Source organism: Schistocerca nitens, chromosome 9, assembly GCF_023898315.1.
Source record: "Schistocerca nitens isolate TAMUIC-IGC-003100 chromosome 9, iqSchNite1.1, whole genome shotgun sequence".
Taxonomy (NCBI): Eukaryota; Metazoa; Arthropoda; class Insecta; order Orthoptera; family Acrididae; genus Schistocerca; species Schistocerca nitens.
In genome coordinates, this window is record NC_064622.1 from 114,291,650 (window position 1) to 114,310,453 (window position 18,804).

The window sequence follows — 18,804 nt, forward strand, 5'->3', positions numbered from 1 at the left end:
CAACAGGAACTTTAGGGGACTGTCACACAGAAGCAATGTGGCCTTTTTTACTACAGGAATTACACGTGGCCCAACGTTTTGGACACGCGGCCCTGTCATGCTGTACGAAACAACGTGGACAAGAAGGAAGTGCGGAACGAACCTGCTTCTGTGGTTGCTGTTGTCGCTGCGAGCGTTGCGGCCCAACGCGACATCGTTTACGCGAGTGAACCGCCGCCACATCTTCGTTCTCCTGTGAAACAGGCAAATTGTCCATGTCGAAAGTTGACTGTACAGCGCCTGCATCACACCACGCGTCTATTTGTGCACCAGCAGCGTGAGACACTTCAAAGGATTGAGCGATGCTTAGAACTTCCGACAACGACGGGTTTGGCAGTTGTAGGGCACGTTGCCGAACTTCTTTATCAGGAGCAAGCTGTAGAATAGCATCCCTAACCATTGAATCAGCATAAGACTCATGATGAGTGTCCGTGACAAACTGACATTTCCTACTCAGACCGTGTAGTTCTGCCACCCAAGCCCGGTAAGATTGATGGGGCTGTTTACGACACCGGTAGAACGCCATGCGGGCGGCAACGACGTGGGTATTTTTTCGGTAATAGTTAGACAATAAGTCACACATTTCTTGGAAGGACAGAGAGGCAGGTTCCCGCAGAGGGGCTAACTGAGTTAGCAGCTGATAGATCCGTGGGGAAATCCAAGATAGAAATAACGACTTACACATAGGAACGTCGACAACGCCGAAAGCCAAGAAGTGTTGCCACAAACGCTTCTCATAATCCTCCCAGTCTTCAGCGGCCTCGTCGTAAGGAGGGAATGGAGGCGGAGAAGAGGAAGACAGACGATGAGTAAGCGACGACGACAACGCCTGAATAGCAGCCGTCAGCTGTGTTTGTTGTGCCTGAATAGCAGCCGTCAGCTGTGTTTGTTGTTCAATGAGCGCTTGCATAAGCTGTTCCATGTCTGCCCCATCACGAACACACAAATCCACAACGCAGTGAAAATATCAGACCTCGTCACCAAAAAGTGTTATAACCTTTAATCATCAATAATTGCGTGGATATTCAAACACACTCACTTAGAAACAATAGCTGGTTACATGATAACAACTCAGTATCTCTTATTCGACTGCCGTGCCGTGACGTGCGGCCGGCGCCATTCGTAGCTAGGTGGCGCTCCCGCGCTCAGCCGAGTTGCGGAGCACCTCTATCGCCGTTTGCGCGTACTGTCGTGGCGGCACTGTAAATGTCATAGCACTGTCACAACACAAACAATATTTCTAGTGCCAATAATTACTTAGCCAAATACAAACATGCAGGGTTGACAAAATGAAACAAAATATAAACAGCATCAGTCATTTATTCTCTTTATTGAGCTACACTTTACAGGACTTTTGCAAACCATTCACACAGAAATTAGACAGTAGTATGTCTGCCCCCTCCCTCGGAGAAACAGTTACTGACAAACATGTTAATGATGGATTGTCATTGTAATCAAGCAGCAGAATTTTTTTTTCTTAATATTTGGGTGACAGTAATATTACATGATTTCTTCACCAGTTATTCACCAGAAAGCCATTACAAATAATTTACACATCTTTCATGTTTCTGATGAGTGGTACAATTAGTTCACATCACTCTTACAGCTTGGGTCGTAAACGAGAATTACACAAAAGATTTATGTATAGAAACTTTTTGGCAACTTTTTAACCATGTGTGAAAAAATGCAATCATTACTGCAACAACAATCTTAAAAAGTTAAGATGAACCATGGAAACAGATTTGTTCACATTATTGGACTACCAATAAATTTGTGATTTTGACAAGAAGAAATATAAATGCAAGCCAACGAACCATTAGCAAATTCTCCATAGTTAAATAAAATGATTCCCGAAAGGTCAAGAATAAAACATATTACTATGGCTTAGGAGCAACAGTATAGAGGAAGCAGCAACGTTAAAGCAGTATTCACTTTTTTTTAAAATTATTTCCCCCACAAATATTTCTTCTTACAAGGAATAGAGGAAAGGAGGGCAGGAGGCATTTTTAGTCAATAGTATACTTCCCAAAAAGGTAACAAAACACACAGTAGTCAATGACTGCATATTCCAATTTCATTTCACCTCAGACAAACCCATTTCATATGTCAAAACACAATTTCTAATTTTGAGTTTGTCACAAGTGAAAATTATTATTTCATAAAACTAAGGTAACATTGTAAAAATCATTGTTTTTTCAATAATTACACTGGACTTTAACCAATGAATCATAAATTTTGTACAATTTTTGTAACAGTTGATTAACTCAACACTATTATTTTAACCATCCAGACATGCTAAGTCATACACATAACATTAAAAAGTAAAACTTAACAGAAATTATTATATTTGTACATTTTGTTAACATATTAAACAATTATTTACATCTTGTATATTCGAAGTTGAAACACAAGTTTTACAAGTGCCATGAGATTCATGCTGACACACACACACACACACACACACACACACACACACAAATTGGTACATATGACAATATGCAAGGCTCTAGTAATTTTAACATGTGAATAAATTAATGAATTATAAATATTTTTGTTAATAGCACAACTTAGGAATCCACAGTTTTTCTGAAAAGGCTTCTGATGAAATATGTTCAAAAATTAAATTTGCTTCAACTTTGTGGCTGTGTCATTATTATTCCACTGTTTTGAATTTGTTACAGTTATTTTAATAAAAGTTAAACATTAAGTCAGGTGCTGTAAAAGTTTTAGTTGTACATCAATTCATGGTACTATGGGCATTGTGGAAAATTACTCACCAATCACTTGAACATTAGCTAATCGAACAACACATCTACCAATACAATCATCACACATTCTATAAAAATTTATCACAATATTCCTGCGGCAAGCAGACATTACAAGATGACGTATTATTTTTTAAATGTTATATCCATTTAACACTCTGAACAGAATTTATGCGCACATCAAATTTTCAAATACTGTGTAAAATTTACAATTTCTATAAATACTGTACATAAAATCAAACTATATCAACATATTTTAAGTGACTCTTCATGTAGGGATGCTTCAGAAGTACAAAGTAAAGGCTGTTAAATAACTCAGCACACAACATATTTTTATGGTTTCAGTAAGTAAATTTTCAAGTCCACCTGCGGAATATGACTAGTACCCAATCTGAATCTCTTCAACTGCAGAACCACCACATTTTTATAATTATGTGTGTCAAACACATCATTTACTGTTTATAATGTCCACACTTCTTCAGAGGGTGAAAGTAAAATGCTTAAGGCAGAGGTTCTCAAACATTTAGGTGCACATATTTTAAGACAGGTAGGGAGGTCAGTTTTCACATACTGTTTAAGATAACTCAGTGGCAAATTCTCGTGGTAAATGCCGCTCATCCTCAAATCTATTCCTGGTTACACAAGCTGCTAGCAAAATCATCTTACAATCAAGGGCCACCAATTAAGTCTGTCCCCTCTGGCAATATACATATGGCATTTGGCAGTTATCAAAAAGAAGCCATTTTAAGAAGTGATCTTACACCTCATGATCTGATACTGAACTGCATTGCACATTTCATAGAATTTCAGATACCACTTTAGTAACACATTAGAAAGCATCTTAAAAGCTTCATAAAATACATCTCCATCTACAAATATTTTTGTGGTAGTCTCTTAAGATTCAGACAGTGTCCCATTGCATTTACCAGATGACAACTCTCAAATTCCCTTACTAGAATCATAACTGAAAACCATGCAAATGGTATTTTACTGCAACAGATTCATATATGTTGCTACAATAGTAAGTTATCCTGAACCTTCATAAACCAATGGATTCTTGCTCTGCACATGGATCTTGAAAAGTCACTAATGCTTATGTATGAACATAATCTTATTCGCCTGCTGTAAAAACATCTGAAACATTGTGTATAATATTGTCTTATTCTACATGTGAACAATTCCTTAAAAATTTAACAATCACATTTGAGTCTCTTGGACTGTGCAAATACAATCCTGTTTCACCAAATTACACTGACTGTCACAATCAGTACCATCACGAGTAAACCTGTTCTTTTGAACACTAGAGAAAAACCTAGCTTGGCTTCTGCTGGGCAGCACTGTTCATTCGCTGATGCACCATGGAAAGCAACATGTCCGAGTATTGCTGCATCATGACCATCACCTTCTTCTGTTCTTGACTCTCTGGCCCAGATGGAGATGTCGACTGTGACACAGGTGATGTCTGGTCAGGACTCGGGGCAGGTTCAGTCACTAAACGCAATGTGCGCTGTGTTTCAGCTACTGCTTCCTCCAGCGCTTGTAGCATGGCTGTTGCTGCTGTCGCATTATCGTCTCCCTCTACAGCTAATCGTTTGTATAACTGCACCACACTGTCTGCTGTACGTGTCAGCTGCTCAGCAACAGAGCTGCAAAGCTGCTGGGACACTGAAATAGAGAAATATTTTTCTTACATATGAAATTACAGTAGGCTGCAAATATTCAGTACAATGGAGAAATTTTATTTGGTAATGTCTCACTAAAATTTAAACCCAAACATCTCTTTCACAGATTGCATATTAAAAACTGTCTTCAGGAATAGGTATAATATCCTTGATAAAAGATGTGTATCTTAATAACTGAAAATTAATGTTTTTAAATTATGTATTTGTTCTCCATGTGCTACAAAAGACTTGCAAACTCCAGACATTTATGAGACATAATTTTACTTGATGTCTATTGTCAAAACAAGAATTGTTTCAGAATGTTAACTTACGCATTTTATATTTTGACCAGGAATATTTTACATTATCTTAATGAGAAAGTCATTTGAAGCTTGCAGGCGAAATAAATTAGCACTTAACAGACATCTGCTATCTAGCCATGAACAAACCAGTCTTGGACAGTACCAGTTATTTATCAATAGTGGAAAACATAGGAGAGAGAAGAAAATTGGTGGTAATTATATGAACAAGGAAAGCCTCTTAGTTTCTACATATTGTGAAGAAATCACCTGCAACAAAGAGTCATTATACGAAAGATTGCAAGGAGAAGAGGGGGACAATAGAGATTATATGGAATGCTGGATGACATTAAAAATTAAAGATACCAGCACATTAACACAAACAGGCTAGAAGAAACTGCAAAATATCCTGTCAGTACTGGCTGTAAGACAGATTTACCAATAAAGGGAAACCCAAAAATTAATTCTTTCTGTGTGAAGAGTACTTTTTGTGGTGAGGTAGGAATCCAACCAATAACATTTCATGGCATCTGTAGCTCCTCAAGGACTTGCTAGTATTGCACATTGTAATTTGTATGTTGCTAATAGAACAATAGAAAATTTATATTGTTATTGCCTAATGTTCTTAACAATAAGGCACAGAGCATTAAAATTGTTTCTCATCTGATGTCCAACTCACTTTACTTGATGAATAACAGATTTAATGCTTTATCAAAATTAGGTTCATTGTATCCTTCATTAACCCTCTATTGCAGGTGATTTTCAAATTTTTCCATCAAAAATTATGGGTCATTTTTTGCACGTGATTTTCCAATTTTTTCATCCAAAATCATGGATAATTTTTATTAGACAACTAGTATAGTTACAAGGATAGAATTATATGAATGTAAGAATAAAACCAAAAACTTACTTTAGAGGCGATTTTTAATTGACATTTAATGTACACAATGCAGGAAATGCAAAAATCACATTCAACCTTATAAAAGCTGAATAAAATTATTAGTAAATTTTCCGAGTGTTTTACATCTTAAAGCAAGTTTATGTGAGTGAGACTGGAGAACGCAAAAACTGCTACTTCTGATCTTTCAGGCCGGAAAATAGTGACCTTCAGTGTTCCAGAACAACAGAAAATGATTCGACACCGAAACAGCAACCTATTACGTTCCACAGCAACAAAAAAGTTTCGATGGGAAATTCATGGTGTGCAAACAGAGGAGAAATTACATTCGAAGCAATAATCGCAGACCCTGGGAAATTGTCCGATAACACTGGACAGCAAGAAAAGACACCACATATATGTAATTCACACAAAGACGACCAATGATCCGTTCAGTGCAGAGGCACGTCAACCTCAAAGTCTGATGGGAATCAGCAAGATGATGCACATAGTGAGGCTAATGAGCAGGGGACCGACATCAGTAGTAAGAATTTGGGTCTGATGGGAGGTGTGCTAGGGTAGTCCATGCATCTGAGATGCGCAGTGTGTCTAGAAGGTTTATTGGTCAACTTGTCTGCCTAGTAAGCAGATAACTTGCATTTCAACTTGTCCCATTGATACGAATCAGTCTTTAATTCCTTCGTCTCTTGATTCCTACTGGCTGCAGCATCAAAATGGTGTACATTCTTTCGGACATGATCAAAAGAAGACACCACATAAATATAATTAAGGCAAAGATGGCCAATGATCCTTTCAGTTCAGATGCACAACATATTTGATCTCTCACAGGAAATGGCAATGAGGCTAATGAGTAGGGGCACTACATCTGTAGTGTGTGGTATAAGTTGAGGAATTGGTTCCGACAGGAGGCGTGCTAGGGTAATCTGTGTAGTTGCAGTGACCACTGTGTCCAGATGGCATAGTGGTCAGCACATCTGCCTAGTAAGTAGAAGAACTGAGTTCAAATCCTAGCCTGGCACAAATTTTCATTCTACCCCATTGATATAAATCAGTGCCCATTGGCAGCTAGTATTTTTAATTCCTTTCTGTTTTTATTCAGAGTGGCTATAGGATCAAAATGATGATGTTCTTTCAGACATGTTTGAAAAAACATACACCACGTACAGTTGATACCATTTGTAGCAACATTGCTTTTAACAATGTGTTGGCTATAACAGTGAAAGCTAATGGTACCCTCTAAATCCTATGTACTCGCTATATTTAAAAAAACACACTAACTACGACATCACTTATTTTAACTTATCATAAAAAGGAGCTTTTTTATTACTTTTTCAGATAAATATGTAAGCTATAATGGCCAATGTTTATTTTTCTTTGTTACGTATTTGGGGATTACTAACAACAAGGTAACATTTATTTCCAAACTCTTGTTTTCTGCAGATTGTTGGTTTTCGCATATATGCAAAAAAAATTTCACCGATTTACTCCTCCTCCTTTCCTTTTTCCCCATTAGACAGCCTCTAGAGGCTGCACCTAGCAGCTCACCTTCTTGTCCCCACCATATCCTTGCACACTCCCTCAAACAGCATCAGAAGGACTTTGTCCAACAGCTTATAACATAACACTTTTCTTTCAATGTGTGTGTCTGCCGCTCAACATCTCCTCCATGTGGTGAGTAAAAATTTATCTTATTTCATATCATTATAGACCCACTTCATAATTCTTCAAATATTTATAGAACCGAATGCATCTCTGTAACTGAAATGGTTTATTGTGAAGTTGTTACAAAGATGGCACACATGCCAAAATTATAATTGCAATATTAAATAAATCAATTAACAGACTATATGGAACATGTTATTGCGTCTGTTTAAGAAACTATTATCCATTTCACTGCCCTTAAGTAGTGAAATCATTTGGAACACTCCATTCTGGCAGTGTCCCAAAATGTAGAAATTTTTGGACTAGATTCCTCTTTCGCTATTTATTGTGCATTTAAAATTAGTTGTGACTTTTGGCTCACCAGAAGGGATGAGATATCGATACGCAGATAACACCAATGGGTGCCTACACCACACCACCAGTGGTTTGGTTGGTAAAACATACCTGTTGTCAGACTGTAATGAACAGTATTACTAGGTGATGTGCATCAAATGCATCTATATTCGCCAGCTCTAAGTATAAAGTGGTATTTTTTGGTGTTGAAGTGTTCTGCAGTCATCAGGTATTGTGAATGGGAGTTCTGTGTTGTCATTGCATTAATAACAACAGTGCAGCACATCTGAACATGATTTTGACTATTTTTTGACCGTGATTGTCTCAAGAAATATGTAAAGATTTTTTTAAATTACCGCCACCAGTCACAAACTTTGTCAACTATTGTATTACTTATTTCTTTAGCGACATGTTTCGAGGGTCAAACCTCATCTTCAGGCTAAATGGCATTACAAAAACAACTTTACAATACTTGATGGAACTTGCAGAGTTATCAGATCAATGAACTGGCTGACGCTAAAAGGCATAGTTACATCAAGCTTCCTCCATATAATGCTCATTTAAATCTGACTGAAGATATATAAGCACAGGTGAAAAGTAATGTGGCAAAAGACAACAAAAAGTTTATGCTCAATAGGGTTGAAATGCTGACCAAAGAAACCATCATAAATGTTACACCAGAGGACTGGCCTCGAGTTATCAGCCATACCAAGAAGGTAGTTGAGAAGAAATGTATTCATGAAGGACTGTCACGAGATTTGAGTAATAGGTAATTTTTCTCGTTGTCATGGTAAAGTCTGCTTCTTTTGTCAAAACACAGCAAAGTTTACAAATATTCATCTCACTAACATTCTAATGCATTTTTAATTGTGACAGAATCCAGAAACAGGGTATTATTAAACTAGCAACTGAAGGCAAGACAGGTCTATAGTTCATGGAAAAGCCAATTCTCAGTATAAAAATAAACATGTAGCTTTTTCGCTTGTATAGTTACAAAATGCACACCAATTTTTGTTTCAATTGCTATTGATCGACACTGAAAATGACTTATTTCATTGAAAACAATCAGTAGTTCTCAAACATCGTGGTAGGTATGGGAGTTTCACATATTACTCAAGTGGCAAAATGCTCTCCTTTTTGTGTACTATCATTTGTTAAAATCTTGTTTCAATATCTTCAACCTTTATGAGGCATGATGGGTTTTGGAGTATTTCATTCTGACTTTTTCTCTGGCATGTGCGTTTATGATGGGGCACTTTACGTACATCGATTTTCTTGAGGTAAGAAAAAAGATAGTGATATCCTTCCAAGTTTAAAGAATAGTTCAACATGTTGACTACATTTTGTATGCAGCAACTTACAATCTAATAAGCACCAAATGCAAATTCATAGCTACCGCTATTCTTCACTGCAAATTTTAAGAATTTATTGCAGTAGTTTACTTAAACACAAAATATCACAATAACTATGACTATTAAGAAATGAAAGGCAGTTCATCATGAAGCTGATGAATGAAGCTGTAAGTCATGTGAGAATCAAATTTTTTTACTGAACAGTTTGATAAAGACTGCAGATTGACCAGCTTGTGTGCTCTGCTGTTCATTCAGCCAAGCGAGCCTGTTAGCTTCTGCACCAACAAGGTGTAGCATTACGGCAGCTAGCTGGCATATTCCGCACACGCTGGCAACTATGCTTCCATCCATTCACTCCATACCCAAGTGTCAAGAATCACAACGTATTTTAAACACACTATAAGTTGAGGTGGAAAACTAATAGTGATGGAGGACTGTAATGCAGTTGTAGGGGAAGGAGGAGGAGAAGAAAGGGTAACGGGAGAATATGAGCTTGGTACTAGGAATGAGAGAGGAGAAAGACTGACAGAGTTCTGCAACAAATTTCAGCTAGTAATAGTGAATGCTTTGTTCAAGAACCACAAGAGGAGAACGTATACTTGGAAAAGGCTGGGAGATACGGGACAATTTCAGTTAGATTACATCACGTTCACACAGAGATTCTGAAATTAGCTGTTGGATTGTAAAGCATACCTGGAGCCGATACAATATAACCCCACATTTACGTTCCTGGAGTTAACATTTTCCCGCTGTTTACAGTGCTTTTTTGTGGACATTTCCTATGTCCACAATGTTAATTCACACCCGATTTTGCATCAACATATTTATAATTTTCCCACAATTGATGTTTTATGAAAAAATGTTCGTGCTAAAAAAAACTGATGTAAAATGACGCTGGCACGATGTCGGCCATCAAGTACCGTTTTTACAAACCTTATGTGGTTAAGTTTTTTGACACCAGGGTATTCTAGGTAGTGGATTTAAACTGGTAAACTTGTAAAAGTTGGAACAATTCGTGCTGTATCTCCTGTTGCTGCAAAACTCAACTCTGCATGGTGGCTGATAGGATCAACTAGGTTCGTACGAATAGAGGTATCATGACCAATCAAAACCATTTCCAAACTGTCTATATAGCACCCGCGCAGTTTTGTGATCACTGTAATCATTGTCACACCTCTGTCGAACCACATTTAGTGTGTTTCGTCTTTCGGCTCCTTGTAGCAGTAGTTGACACCTTCATTCAGTTTGCATTGCTGTAATGTTTTTAGTTTAAACACAGTGCAAATTATGTACATTCTCATGCTGAGGAAGCACAGTATCAGATAACCTCAAAAAGACAACTTCAGTTCAAGAGACGCAGAAAACCACATATGCAAACACCACACAAAATACTTATGTAAATATTTGCACTTGATATCTAAAAAAAATTCTTGAAATGCACTGTGCTAAGTGTGAAAAAATATGTAACTGATGCAGTGTTTCATTATTTAAATAACAAATTACAGCTGCAGGCATTCCAAAAACATCAATAATGACATATGAAATTGAGTCAAACGTTTCTGCTTCGCAATTATCAGTTCCCATTATTAACAGCGGTTTTTATTAGATATTAAACCATTTTTAGACAATAAATAAGTCTGTGACATCAGTATTTTGATGCCTATTATGTGCACATACATAAAGTGCGAAAATGCAAGGGGAATCCTATACATAACTTCAACAGCTTAAAATGTTATTTCCCACATTTTACACTACCTTTTTTTTTAGTCTCTTGAAAAGTGTAAAAGCAGGATTTCACAGTATAAACTCAAATCACAATTTAGTAGTGATGAAGACTAGGCTGAAGTTCAAGAGATTAGTCAGAAAGAATCAATGTGCAAAGAAGTGGGATACGGAAATACTAAGGAATGAAGAGATATGCTTGAAGTTCTCTGAGGCTACAAACACTATAATAATGAATAGTTCAGTAGGCATTTTGGTTGAAGAGGAATGGACATCTCTCGAAAGGATGAAAGTCACAGAAGTTTGAAGGAAAAACATAGGTACGAAGAAGGTAACTGCGAAGAAACCATGGGTAACAGAAGAAATACTTCAGTTGATCGATTTTCATGGACATTCAACAATACCAAAACACAAGTCACTTAGGAGTGAAATAAATAGGAAACACATAGAAGGTAAGGTGAAATGACTGCACGAAGAAATGTGAAGAAATCAAAAACGAAACGACTGTCAGAAGGACTGACTCAGGAAACAGAAAAGTTGAAACAACCTTTGGTGAAATTAAAACGCAAGGGTGGTAACATTAAGAGTGCAATGGGAATTCCACTGTTAAATATGCAGAAGAGAGCAGATAGGTGGAAAGAGTACATTGATGGGTGTGAAGACTTGTTTGATGATGTGATAGATGAAGAAACAACAGTTGATATAGAAGAAATAGAGGATTCAGTATTAGACTTAAGATCGAATATAACAGTATGGTTGATAATATTCCACCACAATTTCTAAAAACATTGGAGGAGGTGGCAACAAAATGACTATTCACATTGGTTTGTAGATTGTGTGAGTCTGGCAATATACCATCTGACTTACGGGGACACATCAGTCACACACTTCTGAACACTGCAAGAGACAACAAATGTGAGAGACACTTTTTCAGTGGAAAAAGATGCAAAAATAATTTTGTCTTGTTGCTGTAGCAGCAAATTAATTACAAATGATTACAAATGGTTACTTTGAAAAGAGATGGGAAACAGTGAAAACAGGAAATTAATCAGAAAAAAATCAAAATAGCCAACAAGAGAAGTCGATGTATATGAAATTTGATCTTAGAAATGTATTGATGATTGTGCTATAGTTTGTGTCTTTTTTTTACTTAAATAGTGCATCTGGATGAATGCACAAATTCATAAAATATTTTCAAAGTAGGCCAAATGTTATGTACATCCTCAGTCTATATAAAACATATTTTCCTCCCTCGAGATAAAAATTAACTTTTATTTCATCTGACACAATTAACTGAATGACAGTGAATTGAAAAAAATATATTAACCTTCAACAATGACACTGTTAAAATTTTTAATGTTCTAACTATGGAGCAGACAGCAAAAATGAGGACTATATGTGGCACTTTTCAGAAAATGTGCCCCTCCAGTGATTAGATAAAAAGTTATTTAGTGATCCCCAGTCCATTTTTGAACACGAAACATGTTTATATACAGGATGAGAAAAGATATTGACTGCCAAACACAGTTATGAAGTGAAATGAACCAACACAGAAAAGGAAATACAGAACAGCTGATAGACACAAATGACAAATAACATACAAAGACAAAACAAGATGAAGCTTAGCCAGATATTTGTAAAATTGTGTTAAAAAAACTATATTAGATATTTTTACTTCCTGAAAATCCACATGTCAATTCATTAATTTAACAAATTCTTCCACACAGCTTTACTTTTTTGTACTTCCAACTTTGCACACAAAGATAATTATTCATTTACTATAAACATCATATTTTACAGTTTCAAAATATTACAAACATAAACAACAAATGGTCAGTGCAGAATTACAGTAAAATGAGCAGTACTCACAAGGTGCACTAGCAACATCCACAAAGGGAGACTGCCCGTCAGTGTCTTTGACTGGCAACTCCTGTGGACTGGGGTCTAGCTGGTGTTGCCGCACAGCAGGGACTGGTTTAGACCCTCTGCCACCTGCTGACACACTGCCACTGGCCGCACTGCGTTGCCTGCTTGACGCCCCTCCAGCTAGCCTCCTTGGTGGTGGCATCAACTGGCTGTCAGGACTAAGAGGCAAACTGTTCGGAGCCCTACAATATAGTGAGAGAATATTACATCACCTTCGGACAAGAGTGTACACGATTTACTTTTAAGGAATAAAAAGCAAGACTTGAGTTTAAAATCCTCTCAACAATGAAGTTATCAGAGTTGGAGCACAGGCTTTTATTGGACAAGTAAATAGACAGTGTCCTTCGCAGAGGAAACTTTCTGGCATTCACCATATTCAATTTAGGGAGTCCACAAAATATCTAAATATGGATTGTCAGGAAAGGTTTTGAACCCTTCCTAAATGAGAGTCCAGAGTCAATAATTATGCCACCTTGCTTGGCAATAACAGCACAAAAACAAAACAAGTTATATATACAGATGACCAACAAAATTAACAAGGTATAATAAAAAAGCTTATCAGCACAATTGCAAAAAGTTGTTGCAATGACCTTTAAAGGAAGAACATGACTCAATGAAGAGAAAATATATTAGAATCTTCACTCTTACTTCATTAACTGTGTTCTCTTATTCTTGCAGTAAAACTTTTTAAGTCTATTTACTACTTGTCAAGTACATATGTAGTATCATAGCTGTCAGCAGAAGGTGAACAAAAAGGTAACATTTCAATGAAGTGCACCTGGTGGCTAAAAAACCTTATTATCTCTATAGATTGCATCATCTGTACATTCTGAATTAATATGTTAGTACTGACTGGTGGGCAAAAGTGGTCATCTCAGTTGGCTCTATAGAGTGAAATGAGATAATATCTGTTGCAATTTGACTGTTACCTAGGTTTCATATGTCATCCTCTTTCACGAGAAATATTTATCTTGAACAGACCACAATTTTTATTCTTCAACAGCTAATACATATAAATAGCAAGCACGGGACAGTACAGGAACAGCAACTACTTAAAGCAATCGAAAAGCTTCCCAAATAATTTTATTGTGTGTTTATTTATAATTTCTGTTAGAATACACAGGAAATACCGATTTAATGATGGTTAGCTGCTGACACATCCTGCAGAGTTCATTTCCAACAGCTACTTTTCTTTGTCTTACTTGTTATGTATCAATAATATTAAATAGGAAAACATTTCTTAACATACGGCAAAATTATATTTATTTAGTCACAAACCGGCTTTCCACTTCTTAACCCATGTTGAGGTGCAACAGAATGTTGCAAACTCAGATAAAACAGTGTGTGTCTTAAAAGATATTATTTGTGTGGAAGATACAAAAATGACGTAGAGTGTTTACATAAGAGAGCATTACATTTTATTTTACATAGAAATAATTACATTAACTAAAATACTATTTTTTCTCCTTTTCTTACTTAATGTATTTTTTTGTGTTTTTCAAAAAAGGTCATGTTTTCCTATGTACACACTCTAAACCATTTCTGTACCTTCCGTACAAATAATATCTGTGTAAGTTATACATCATTTTTATCTGTGTTTGTCATTCAGTTGTCACCTGAAGATTGTCTCAGAAGCAGAAAGCAGCTAGTTTTGCAGAACACTAGGAAGTGTTTTCCTATTTATTATTATCATCAAGTTCTGCAAAGCACAGACAGAAAATACAGTTAATGATATGAATCCTTAGAAGTTCTCATTGTGAGAGATTGTGGAACATAACGAATGTGTGACTGAATATGCAATGTGTACTATTAAAATTTAGTGCTGTGTACTAAAACATACCCATTAGTGAGACGATCAGTGCTCGTACTACGCGGTCGGCTGCTTGTCGACGACTTCCCTCGGGCCGAGGATGTCTCTTCAGAGCTCGAATCTTCATTGTTACCAACTTGGCTCAGATTAACTGCATATAATGAAAGAAAATTACACTCTTTGCTATTTCAAAACTGTACACAATGATCCAAACACGAAGTATTACACCATAAACACCCTAATCAAATGCTTCTAAACTGCTAGTCCAGCATTTCTATGACAGTGCGACATATTGATTAAAATTTCATCCTTATGGGCATTTATTTTCAGAACAGAATAAAGCCATTCCAACAGATGAAGAATGGTGTGAGACTTAAGTATTTTTAAGATTAGAGGAACTGTTCCAGTGGAGATCACAAGGCAATATGCCTAGGAGATGGGCACATGCAGCTTACTGTTATCTTTTGCATTTTGAGAGAGATTGAATAATTGACATTAAGGACATGACAGCATCATACTAACAGGTTGCACACACAGTTGGCTGCAAAATGACTGGTGACTAGATGGACTCAGGACAACAGTGTGGCTAGAATAGTAGACATACTTCCTTCCAGAATGGCTACACTGGGAGAAAACTGTCAGATTGTTTGAAAGGTTCTGACAATAGATAAGATCTGAGCAGATGTTACTAGAGTGTTACAACATATTACCGGAAGCTACGTTTTGATCTCGAGTTAACCATTGACACCACACCACAGACGACAGAGACTTTCGTGGGTGCAGAGGCGAGGTATACTGCAACACTGAATGGCATTCTGTGATGTTCAGCAATGAGTTCCACTTCCGTTTGTGGCAGTCAGACCAACACCACCATGTCACAGAAAACTAGTTAAAAGACTACAGGAAGCAGTAGTTGTCCAGACCCATACTTTGCTAACACCTGGAGTCTAAGGTTGAGGGGAGCTATCGGATATGACAGCAGGGCTGATTTGGTAATGGTTGAAGGGAGGCTGAATGCTCACCAGTATATGGCAAGAATGGTAAATCTTTTGTCATACCCCTCGTGATCAGTATACCAAAGGTCATGCTGGGCATACTCAGCAGGCTAATGACCACAAAACTGAAGTTCATCCCATAAAAGCCTTGAGGAACGTATGGGCCCACGACTGGCTTGCTCAGTTCCGTTTTGTCACACAATGTGTGTGTCTGGGTTGGGATGCAATGCGATGAGAAGGTGTATGTATACTTTCATACCATCATTCAGCCAGAAATCTTCATGAATTAACTCAGCATGTTTTGCAGGAATAAGAAGAAATTCCTCACACTGACATTCGGAAGATGTTTGCTTCCATGCAAAAATGAATACACTAAGTCACACATCATATTAACACTGATGATGGACATACGGTCTGTACTGAATGAAAGCTTAATCATCTAATAACACCTTGTGTGAAGGACAGCTTTTCAAAGTCTGACAAATATGGGACTAGAGCTTAATGGTGTAACACTTTATATTTCAACAAGAGAAAAAAAAAATATAACATTTAAATGTCTGTCTTTTTTTCCAGTTTGATTCAGTACCTTTTCATTTATTACTTGATCTACCCATCTAATCTTCAGTGTTCTTTTATAGCACCACATTTCAAATGTCACATGGCATTTATGATAGTCATCTTAAACAATAATCCCCTGCCTTCCCAGTGCAGTCATTTAACTAACATGTCTTAACTACACTCCTGGAAATGGAAAAAAGAACACACTGACACCAGTGTGTCAGACCCACCATACTTGCTCCGGACACTGCGAGAGGGCTGTACAAGCAATGATCACACGCACGGCACAGCGGACACACCAGGAACCGCGGTGTTGGCCGTCGAATGGCGCTAGCTGTGCAGCATTTGTGCACTGCCGCCGTCAGTGTCAGCCAGTTTGCCGTGGCATACGGAGCTCCATCGCAGTCTTTAACACTGGTAGCATGCCGCGACAGCGTGGACGTGAACCGTATGTGCAGTTGACGGACTTTGAGCGAGGGCGTATAGTGGGCATGCGGGAGGCCAGGTGGACGTACCGCCGAATTGCTCAACACGTGGGGCATGAGGTCTCCACAGTACATCGATGTTGTCGCCAGTGGTCGGCGGAAGGTGCACGTGCCCGTCGACCTGGGACCGGACCGCAGCGACACACGGATGCACGCCAAGACCGTAGGATCCTACGCAGTGCCGTAGGGGACCGCACCGCCACTTCCCAGCAAATTAGGGACACTGTTGCTCCTGGGGTATCGGCGAGGACCATTCGCAACCGTCTCCATGAAGCTGGGCTACGGTCCCGCACACCGTTAGGCCGTCTTCCGCTCACGCCCCAACATCGTGCAGCCCGCCTCCAGTGGTGTCGCGACAGGCGTGAATGGAGGGACGAATGGAGACGTGTCGTCTTCAGCGATGAGAGTCGCTTCTGCCTTGGTGCCAATGATGGTCATATGCGTGTTTGGTGCCGTGCAGGTGAGCGCCACAATCAGGACTGCATACGACCGAGGCACACAGGGCCAACACCCGGCATCATGGTGTGGGGAGCGATCTCTTACACTGGCCGTACACCACTGGTGATCGTCGAGGGGACACTGAATAGTGCACGGTACATCCAAACCGTCATCGAACCCATCGTTCTACCATTCCTAGACCGGCAAGGGAACTTGCTGTTCCAACAGGACAATGCATGTCTGCATGTATCCCGTGCCACCCAACGTGCTCTAGAAGGTGTAAGTCAACTACCCTGGCCAGCAAGATCTCCGGATCTGTCCCCCATTGAGCATGTTTGGGACTGGATGAAGCGTCGTCTCACGCGGTCTGCACGTCCAGCACGAACGCTGGTCCAACTGAGGCGCCAGGTGGAAATGGCATGGCAAGCCGTTCCACAGGACTACATCCAGCATCTCTACGATTGTCTCCATGGGAGAATAGCAGCCTGCATTGCTGCGAAAGGTGGATATACACTGTACTAGTGCCAACATTGTGCATGCTCTGTTGCCTGTGTCTATGTGCCTGTGGTTCTGTCAGTGTGATCATGTGATGTATCTGACCCCAGGAATGTGTCAATAAAGTTTCCCCTTCCTGGGACAATGAATTCACGGTGTTCTTATTTCAATTTCCAGGAGTGTAGTATGCCGAATACTCTTCATCTGACTTGCTTCAGCAAAGGTTTTACGAAAAATATGTGACTGATACTCACCAGATGAGTATGATGGTCTCATTCCTCGTCTGTGTGACTGGCTGTTGCTGCTTGCATTTTTTACACTAAGTGTATTGACTTTGTTTTGAGAACTTATTGTTGGTCTCATCAGTCCATTCAGTCGTGCTGCCATGCTGGAACGCTGCAAACTCAGGTCACTTTCTGAATCACTCTGTAATGATAAAACAACAAAATGCTGTATCACAACAGAGGATCAGGAAATATACAAGCTTGCAGTGTGGGCAATTTATAGGTCAGTAACAGGACATATCTTATGCTTTATAACACATCTAGGAACAGTTTTAGTAATGTTATGCAGACCTAATTTGAAAATCAGTTTGTGGAGACTTTAATGTCAATTTTCCATTAAAGATTATTGACCAAGGGCATCTAGAGTTGTTGCAGTCCAATTCTGTTATTATTTTCAACAGTAAAATTTCCTATGAGAACTGCAAAACATAGTGCAACAGTTATCAACAATTTAGAAAATATATTTACTTTCCATCTGCCAGTTGCTGTTTTTACCATCTCAAACAAAATGGTTTCAGGCTGGTTATCCATATTTCGATCATTTCTTGCATACTATTACAGTTAGACCAATAGTGTTCCATTAGTAGTGGTTACTCTGTAACTCCATCTAAAATCTTCCAGGCTACTATGCCAGAGTCGGATGACTTTATTCCTTCTTTGAAGATACAATACACACCCTGGCCCATTACTAACTGAAATGAAATTTGTTTCCACATGCTCACTAGCAGAGTTCTGAGTCATATGTTTTAAACACTCCAGCATTATTGGCTGTGGTTGGTTGCTGTCATCTGCTGTTGCTATAACCCAATGGTGGAAAACGTACACATTATTGTCAGTACCAGAACCCAGGTACCATTCAGTTTTACACCCTGCTCCTCCCAATTAAAATTACTGAGGTGTTTAGCAATTTCTATGGCCCCTTTCATGGTATCCACTTGCAGCTGTTGGTACCTGAGTTTTACCTAATTGAAACTGCTGATCTCCTTGTTGAAAAGCATGATTTGCAAAAGATTATCTGTCTGTCTATTTTTCCCCTTATACAGTTGCCCCTGAGTTGTTCTAGTCTTTTCTCGATTGTTCTT

At 38.5% G+C, this 18,804-nt stretch overlaps 1 protein-coding gene across 3 annotated transcripts in view; it reads right to left on the reverse strand.

The window, feature by feature from the left end:
• Positions 1-1,341: 1,341 nt before the first annotated feature.
• Positions 1,342-18,804, reverse strand: part of LOC126202929 (mitogen-activated protein kinase-binding protein 1) — a 939,171-nt gene continuing 921,708 nt past the window's right edge. For all 3 annotated transcript variants that reach the window (XM_049937023.1, XM_049937024.1, XM_049937025.1), the window contains exons 26-29: positions 17,693-17,864; positions 14,498-14,618; positions 12,601-12,839; positions 1,342-4,469 (exon numbers count right to left, since the gene is read on the reverse strand). In XM_049937023.1, the coding sequence (XP_049792980.1) occupies positions 4,117-4,469; positions 12,601-12,839; positions 14,498-14,618; positions 17,693-17,864 (885 nt within the window). In that variant the 3' untranslated portion in view covers positions 1,342-4,116. The remainder of the gene's footprint in view (positions 4,470-12,600; positions 12,840-14,497; positions 14,619-17,692; positions 17,865-18,804) is intronic.